Raw genomic sequence first — 9,386 nt, 5'->3', positions numbered from 1 at the left:
AGTCCAAGTGTGTACATTTTTAATATATAAGGCAACGCCTCCTCCCTTTTCCCCCTGTCTATCCTTCCTGAGCAAACTATACCCATCCACACCAACATTCCAATCATGTGTATTACCCCACCAAGTTTCAGTGATACCAACAATGTCATAGTTGTATTTATTTATTAGCACTTCCAGTTCTTCCTGCTTATTACCCATACTTCTCACATTTGTATATAGGCATCTAAGATACTGATTTGATCTTGCCTCCCAGTTTTGCCCTGACCCTCCTTTCTCTCTGCCATTATAGCCTAAGCTCCCTCTTGTTTCTGACCTATCTCCCAGGTCTTCCTGTTCCCCACTTACCTATGGGCTTTGATTGTTAAATAATTTGTTCCTGTATCTTTACAGGTATCAAAGTTATTCAGACTGATCTATGATTTCCTTTTTGTTCCCCTTTTTAAAGATATGTAAGTGTTTATACTTCTCCAGCCCTCTGAGACCTCACCCATCCTTTGAGAGTTCTGAAAGATAATTGCTAATGGCTTGGAGATTGCTTCAGCTAGCTCCTTAAGTACCCTTCCCTGAATTTTGTCAGGCCCTGCTGATTTGAATACATCTAACTTATCTAAATAGTCTTTAACCTGTTCCTTCCTTGTTCTGGCATGTGTTTCCTCCCTCTTGTTATTAATATTAAGTGTGTTATGCATATAGACGCAATTAACCTTTCTAGTGAAGACTGAAACAAAACAGGTATTAAACTCCTCAGTCTTCTTTGTCATTCATAGGTCTCCTTCCCTGCTAAATAGTAGGCGTGCACTTTCCTTTGTCTTTCTCTTGCTCCTAGTGTATTTGTAGACCCTCTTCTTTTTTGCCTTTTGTATCCCTTGCTAGGTGTAACTCATTTTGTGCCTTATTCTTTCTGATGGTGTCTCTGCATGCGTGTGCTGTTCTTTTGTATCCATCCGTAGCAATTTGTCCATGTTTCCACATTTTGTAGGATTCATTTTTGATTTTCAGGTCATTAAAGAGCTCTTGATGCAGCCATATTGGTGTCTTTCTTATGTTTCTTTCCTGTCTTTCCTTCACATCAGGATAGTTGATTGTTTTGCTTTTAATATTGTCTCTGAGAAACTGCCAGCTCTCCTGAACAACTTTTTCCCTTAGATGTTTTTCCTATGGAACCTTACATTCCAGTTCTCCAAGTTTATTAAAGTTTGCTTTTTTGAAGTCCATTCCCCTTACACTGATTCTGTCACTCCTTTCTTTCTTTAGAATAATGAAATCTATCATTTCATGGCCACTTTCACCCAAGTTGCCTATCACCTTTCGATTCACATGTAAAACAGCCTCCTTTCCTCCACCTTCTGAAATGAAATATTGTTCAACACATACTGAAGATTTTGTGTTTTCCATATTATTTTTTCAACAGATATCTGGGTAGTTAAAGTTTTCACTTTGGGCAAAATAGTTAAAACATATTTGCTAACATGACACACTTTCCAAGTGTATTCGTACCTTTGAAAATCTCAGCCCAAAGCACTGATTTTGGGCACTGTACAAAATGTGTGAGAGACCTAACAGCATGGATGAGGAAGACTTGGGATAAGGGAGCACCAGGGGTAGAATCATAGGACTGGAAGGGACCTGATAAGATTGCATGAATAATGCCAGAGAATGGACCCAAGCTGTAACAGTACCTCTCAGTTGTGGATACTGTTCTCAGTAGCACCTTACACTTTTATTTTAAGTATCAGAGGGGTAGCCGTGTTAGTCTGGATCTGTAAAAGCAGCAGAGAATCCTGTGGCACCTTATAGACTAACAGATGTTTTGGAGCGTGAGCTTTCATGGGTGAATACCTGCGTCTGACGAAGTGGGTATTCACCCATGAAAGCTCACACTTTTATTTTAAGAAATCAGACACAATCAAGAGTTGTCAAAAACAATGAGGAGTCCGGTGACAAGAATTGTCAAGCATTATTCAAACAATTAAGGTGTGTTCCCCCCCCATAACAAGCTAGGTTATTTCTCATCCTACTATATGCTACATTGGGTCTTACACTGAAATCTAACAGTCCATAATTGGCAGCTTTCAGCTTAATAGAGTGAATTGCAACTTCTGGGAACAGATGAATCTCTAGCTGAATAAAAATAATATCTCAATAAGGAGATAAAATGAGGAAATGCTGTTGTCCTCTCATTTTGTTCCATTATTTTTTCCTCCTTTGATTAATGCTAGAAATGTTGCATCCTTCCTCTTTGGATTTGCCCCTGCTGGTGTGAAAATTTTGGGGGAGTCAGTAGAGATTCATCCTGGACAATCATTTTTGTATACACAGGATAATGTTAATTACAATTTCTAAACTAAGAAAGATACAGACTAAATTATGGCAAAATTCACCTGAGGAGGTACCAAGCTGGCATTTTTTCCCCATGCTTATTGGTACATACATAAATCTCCCTGTGGAATAGCAGAATACCCTGGTTGACTACTTGCCATGAGGACCTGCCTAATGTAATTTAAAAGACTGTAACTATTTACAGTAAATCAGAAGATACATAATTTTTTTATTATTATTATTCTTTGTTAGGTATGAACCACAGAAAGAAAAAAGATTCACCAGGGGCTGCAGGAAACTTCTGTGAGCAAAGCTCTCACAAAACAAAGAGCAACAGAAGCCTTAATCCTCCTGGTGGTAGGGATAATCTTCCCACTTCTGTAAACAGAGTAATTGATGTGGATGGAGTTAAACTGGAAGACAGTGGCACACGATCCTGTGATGATTCAGAAGGGAACCTCAGCTTCGAAGGCTGTGTCTCTGAACTAAGATCTTGCCAGGGGAGGATGCGGACAGGAGTTTATAGAACATCAGACCTTCCCTCTCTGATTACTGTCAAGTGTGAGAAAAACAAGGGTGCTAAGAATCAATACAAAGCTACTTTTGTTTAAATCCCTATTTTTAATTAACAGCTTCAGCATTCTTGCCTGGCATCGTTAGCACTAGAGCTATGCATTATGGGCATGTTTCGGCAAGTCACTCGGTGCTTTCAATTTCTATTGGCTTCAATGGGCATTTAAAATAGTCAGCATCTCCCAAGGTCAGACCTTGTATGAATTGGAACCTGTATAATGAAAAGTAGTATTTAAACAAAAGAGTTGAGATACTTAATTTTGTTCTGTCACCTAATGGACTTTCTAATGTAGTTTTCCATATCATGGTTCCTGTTGGTACTTTGACCAAATTGGTGAGATTAAAATTCTCATGGCATACAGCCATGCTTTAATGTCTTTGAGAAAGACAAAGTCATTTTAAGTCCCACCCAGGTTTTTACAAAAAGTGGTTTTGGTTTTTCATCTTAATCTACTAATGTTTTTTCCTAGTCCACAGTATTCCTCGGTGCTGCTAGACTTGTACATTGGATGTGAAGTGTACTATTCATTATTATTTGGACAGCATTGAGACTCTGTCTGGCAAATCTTCCTATCTATTGATAGCATCTGAGAAAGCCAGGGGGAGTTCAGACTTGTTATAAAGATTACCTGAGTGGATAGATGCATTCTGGCATGCTTTTTACGTGGGCAAGAATCCAGATTCAGGAAAGCCATAAACCTCATTCAGACAGAGCAATAGCAGCTTCTGTAGCTTGCCTTGGTAACTTATCCATAGCAGTGATTTATAAAGCAGCTGCATGGAGATTATCCAAATCTTTACATGGCAATGTTCTCTCTATGTCTGAGAATTTATTTTAATCTATAATTAAATATTCTTCTTCCTCTTTCTAGGTTAGATTAGAAGATTAGCTAAAAATACCAAACTAGTGAGTAATTCTGAAGGAGGAAGAAAGGATTCTTGCCTGTTCTCTGAATTTATTGTCTCTGCAGATCTACACTTGTTCTTCTTTCTTTCCCATTTCTTTTGAGTTAATAATGACTCTTGGCAGCTGAAAGAGGTATTGAAGAAATGTGAAGCATGGGCCTCTATCAATCTCTATTTGAAACAGTGTTGAATGTATACATTAAGATGCATATCAGTTCACTGCTTTGAATTGATTCTGGGACTCATGAGGCATATTGCGTGGCTCCTAGATTGTGGATCTGCAGAGGCAGTAAATCTGGAGAACTACAGTTATTGCTAAGTAATCTCTTTTTCATTGCTCCTGCTTTGTGGAGCTTATCATGAATTGTGAACTTTTTCATAACAGGGAAATGCTGTAGCAAATTAATCAGTTTTTAAAGCTCAGATGCATTTGCAATGTCAAAAGGGTTAGCAGATTCTTAAGATTATTCAACAGTAATATAAGACCCTTCCCAATGTAAGGAATTATGCGCACAGCTCTGTTGAGTTCAGTGGAGTTTCACCTATTTACAGCAGTACAGACTTTTGCCCTAGGTTTGGGAAACTCATTTGCTAACATTAAACCCAGCTCAGTCAATTGTATGCTTTAGATTGTTTACTTTTTTTAATATGCTTGTTAGTGGATGAGTAATATATACCTGCAGTAGGGCGGGACCAGGGCTCAACCCTCCTACACGGGGGGGTTGGAGGGGAGCCACACCGGCTCACCGCACTCCGTTGGCCTGGGCCCACCCCTTGCTGGGGTTGCTGAGGGAACTGGCAATAGTTAGTAGAAGGCCCCGGCCCTGTCAGTCAGGCTGGGCACGAAGCCAGGAGTCTATATAGGCCCAGGCCCTTGGGCAGGGCGGGGCAACCCACACAGTTAGGCTCAGGCCTTGCAGCAGGGCTGAGCGGGAGGCAACAGTCTATATAAGCCCAGGCCCTTGGGCAGGGCGGGGCAACACACACAGGTAGGCTCAGGCCTTGCAGCAGGGCTGAGCGAGAGACATCCACTGTAGATGGTCTCCTCAGGCAAAAGGGAGGGGGACTCTGCCACCCTTAAAGGGGTGGCAGGGGGAACGCAGGCCCTCCCACTCCACTGTGTTCCAGCCCAGGGCCCTAGCAGCGGTCAACGCCGCTGATGGTCAGTGGGGGATCCTGACCGAAACACACTGACATGGGCTCAGGCGAGTCTGCAGCCGGACGAGAGTCGGCTGCCCCCGGGCCACTTCCAACCTCCCCCTCACTGGGTACCTGCCCTTCGCCAGCGTCATCCAGGGGTCCCAAACCATGGGTTCCTCAGCAGGTTCGGCGGTGGGAGGTCCAGTCCACTCCTCAGGGTACCGGGATTCGGGCGGTCCGGTCCAGTCCTCAGGGTACCGGGCTCCAGGCAGTCCGGTCCAGTCCTCAGGGTACCGGGCTCCAGGCAGTCCGGTCCAGTCCTCAGGGTACCGGGCTCCAGGCGGTCCGGTCCAGTCCTCAGGGTACCCAGGGGAGGTCAGGCCAGTACCCCTCCGGATACCGGGCGCGGGGTAAGCCGGGCCCAGCGGGAGCTCGGGCCTCAGCGTCTGCCTTCTCTGGCAGCCTCCTCCTAACTGAGGGCTGGGGCCCGGCTTTTGTACTTCCTGTCCTGCCCCTTGACTTCCTGGGGGCGGGGACAGGCGGAGGGGGCCTTGGACTTCCGATCCCACCCCTTGACTTCTGGGGGGCGGGGATAGGCGGCAGGGCCTCCGCCTGGGGCCACAGCTTCTCTGGCCTATTCCCTTCAGGGGCGTGAGGGAGGGGGGTCCCCTCGCTACAATACCTGTCGTGAAAAACAGCTATTCCTTTACAAATTTCCAAAATTAAAATTGGACTGAGAATCACACTAGAGTTGTGCTGATACTGCAGTATTGTCTACGGTAGGGGAATTGAAAAGCTCAAGGTATTCATAAGGAGATACAGAGACTTTCAGCTCTAGATAAGTCATTCAAATCTGACTTGTGCCAGTGGTAGCGGAAAGCTATTATCGGACTGTAAATGAAGTGAGTTGGTTATGGGAGTCCGGTTCCCTGTGGCTAGATGGCTACATCACAGAAACCCACCATATCTGGCAGTAAGTGGAGTCATCCTGGCAGGGACTGAATAGGCACTGAGCCTGAAGGAACTTCTTATCCCTATTGTAGTGTATAGGTATAGATATTTGCTAGATGAGGGATAGGTATAAGTTAAGGCAATAATGCAATGAGCCTAGAAGCTGTTATAAACTAGCATCTGGTGGTTACTTGTCAACACTATAGAGTAGGTAGTTACTGTGGTTAAAAGACATTGGTGATGCAGTATGGGGGAGCTTTCCCTGCTGGTATTCAGCTTCTACTTGTTCTGTACGAAATGAAGGACATAAGTCTTCAAAGTTTTCATGTTGGCTATAGATTGTAGTCCATAGAATACATTATTCTATATCTTCTTATACTGCATGTATAGGATTAGTATAATTATCTTGAGAGATAATTTAAAACATCTCTGTATTCTTTAAGATCCTTTCTCCATATTGCATCTGTCTTGTGTCATTGTATTGACAGCATTATGATACAAATTCACAGCTGGCAGGACAGGTTTTCACCCTTATAAATGTCCATGTTTTTGGCTGAGAGCTTTGCTCTGGTCAAAGCAAAGTATCTTCACATATCAGTAATCCCCAACAAATGGGTTCCTTGCCAACTGCACCTGAACATGTTGCACCTTGTGGTGTGTCTTTGAAAATCAACACCTGCCCCAGTACTGTAGTGAATATTTAAAACTGAAATGCAGTAGTTGGTGTCTATGGTGATTCCTGATCAAAATTTTAGGTGGGACACTATAACTTGCCTTAGCTCCATGTATGCTCATCAAAGACCTGATCCTGTATGTGATCCTCTGTATGCAGAATTCCCATTGAAACGAAAGGGAGTTCTGTGACCAAGATCTTAATGACACCTTTGAATGTGCCTCCCAGGAATGTGCTGTCATTACTAGACTTCAGTAGACCCTCAGAGTTATGAACTGACTGGTCAACCACACACTCATTTGGAACCAGAAGTATGTAATCAGGCAGCAGAGAGAAAAAAATAAAAAAAGAAGCAAATACTGTACACTACAGTACTCTGTTAAACATAAACCACTGAAAAATACTGGGACAGTTTTTAAAAAAGATTTGATAAGGTAAGGAAACTGTTTCAGTGCTTGTTTCATTTAATTAAGATTTAAATTAAGATTTAAAAAAGCAGCATTTTTACTTCTGCATAGTAAAGTTTCAAAGCTGTAGTAAGTCAATGTTTGAAAGAACCACCATAATGTTTTGCTGAGTTACAAATATTTCAGAATTATGAACAACCTCCATTTCCGAGGTGTTCATAACTCTGAGGTTCTACTGTATTCACAGAAGTCCTACTACTTTTGCTGTGGAGCCCCGGACTGGAATGTTCACATATGCTCTGTGCCAGGGCATTGGAGCAATTGCCCAGTGTGGATACCTGATTTGAAAGAGCTGTTTGGGTAAATTAGAAGTGGGAATGAAGTTATAATATTGGGATGAAGGTGCATTTGTTTCACCCCAGTGGCAAAGCCATCTTTGTTCATCATAAACCTTTCACCTCTTTTCAAACATAATAATTTTAGAAATTAAATAGTTTGCCATTAAAACCTTTCTGTGGCTGCTTAGCTGCTGAAGCGTAAGAAAGATCTGTTGTATTAGATTCTGAGTGCAGCAAACTGGATTTGACAGAATTGGATATTTAACCCAAGTTCAGAGAAATGAATGATGTAAAAGAAAGCTGCCTTAAAATGGGTTTTCTTAAACAGGAAGGGGGAGGGGAAGACATGACAGGACTTGGCAGCATGCCTAGAAACCACAGGCTGGTGAACCAAGAAAATAATTCTTCTCTATTCAGCAATATCATATTCAAAACTGCCCCTGAATATGAGCCACATGTAAACTCCAGCTGTTTAAAAATATGACCCCATACCTTAGGGCTGAAGGCAATATGTTGCTTAAGCTTCGAAATAATTAATAATATTAGCTTTACTTTGCAAGATCTGGGAGAATGTAGAAACTAAACCAACACAGTATTACTGCTGAATCAGTCTCCAGGGATAATGAAGTTAATAAAACAAAATGGATACAGACAATCCCAGAATGGCATTTTCAAGTGATTGTGCTCTGAGCAATGTCCTGCATATTTAACTATTGAGTGATATTATCAACATAATATGGTTTTAAGATGCATTGTTATATTGTGATTTCCACTAAAATTGCTAGTGGACTAGTAGCAATTTTTTTAAAAAAAGCAACTTAATTGATATACTTTTTGATAGCTTAGTCCTCTATCTTGTCAATCAATTTTTGAAGACAATCCAGATTATGGACTTTATACTCTTACTTATGCCAGTTTTACACTGGTGCAGCTCCAATGATTTCAGTGGAGTTACTCCTGTCTTTCCTAACAAGTGTAAATGAGTGCAGAATCTGGTCTCTCTTACATTGATGTACATTTGGAGCAGTTCCACTGACATGATGATGATGTATGTAAGATCAGTATTTAGCCAAGAAGCAGTAAAAATGATGATTCAAGTGAAATCCATATCTATCTATATTCTCACATAGTTAAAATTAAATTGTTCATGTAGGGATATTTTAATGACTCTCCAGACTGTATCATTTAAATGAGAAAAATTAATTTGAATATGATTATGATCATCCCCCCTTTGGATGATCACCACTCTGCTATATTGGCCCAAACTTTGGATCCCTTGTGCTTTCCAAGCATCTGGAACTAAGCAACTTCCAGGCACTGTGTCTTAGCTGGTTTTAGCTGTGGCCTCTCAGGAACGCTTCAAGGGTGCAGACTTCCTGTCTGGGACCCCTTCTTCGAAAGTGGGACCTCGTGGTCCAACCGCCTTTTGCCCTGTGCTGGACCCCTCAAAAGTGTACCACCAGCTTATGCATGCTCTCCTAGAATCCACCACCCTCAGCACTCCAGAGTATAGTTTAACTCTTTGAGGACCATGTGATGGTTAAAGTAAGGAATGCACAAGTTTTGCAAAAGAACTTCTTACACACTTGTCTGTCAGGGTATGTCTACACTACGCAATTATTCCAATTTTACATAAACCGGTTTTGTAAAACAGATTGTATAAAGCGGCCACACTAAGCACAGTAATTCAGCAGTGTGGGTCCATGTCCCGAGGCTAGCGTCGATTTCCGGAGCGTTGCACTGTGGGTAGCTATCCCGTAGCTATCCCGTAGTTCCCGCAGTCTCCCCCTCCCATTGGAATTCTGGGTTGAGATCCCAATGCAAAAACAGTGTCGCAGGTGATTCTGGGTAAATGTCGTCACTCAATCCTTCCTCCATGAAAGCAACAGCAGACAATCATTTCACGCTCTTTTTCCCTGGATTGCCCTGGCAGACGCCATAGCATGGCAACCATGGAGCCCATTTTGCCTTTTGTCACTGTCACCGTGTGTGTACTGGGTGCTGCTGACATACGCGGTACTGCAGTGCTACACAGCGGCATTCATTTGCCTTTGTAAGTAGCACAGACGGTTACCATTC

At 42.3% G+C, this 9,386-nt stretch overlaps 1 protein-coding gene across 5 annotated transcripts in view; it reads left to right on the top strand.

Moving 5' to 3' along the window:
* Window positions 1-3,678, top strand: part of RGS12 (regulator of G protein signaling 12) — a 168,153-nt gene extending 164,475 nt beyond the window's left edge. For 3 of the 5 annotated variants that reach the window (XM_032788635.2, XM_032788637.2, XM_075066622.1), the window contains one exon: window positions 2,572-3,675. In XM_032788635.2, coding sequence (XP_032644526.1) covers window positions 2,572-2,930 — 359 coding nt within the window. In that variant the 3' untranslated portion in view covers window positions 2,931-3,675. Of the gene's footprint in view, window positions 1-2,571 lie in introns of all 5 variants that reach the window. The other 2 variants (XM_032788633.2, XM_032788636.2) reach the window with 2 other exon arrangements.
* The last annotated feature ends 5,708 nt before the right edge of the window (window positions 3,679-9,386 follow it).

The sequence above is a fragment of the Chelonoidis abingdonii genome, chromosome 5, assembly GCF_003597395.2.
Source record: "Chelonoidis abingdonii isolate Lonesome George chromosome 5, CheloAbing_2.0, whole genome shotgun sequence".
NCBI lineage: Eukaryota > Metazoa > Chordata > Testudines > Testudinidae > Chelonoidis > Chelonoidis abingdonii.
This window is presented reverse-complemented; position numbering and strand designations above follow the sequence as displayed.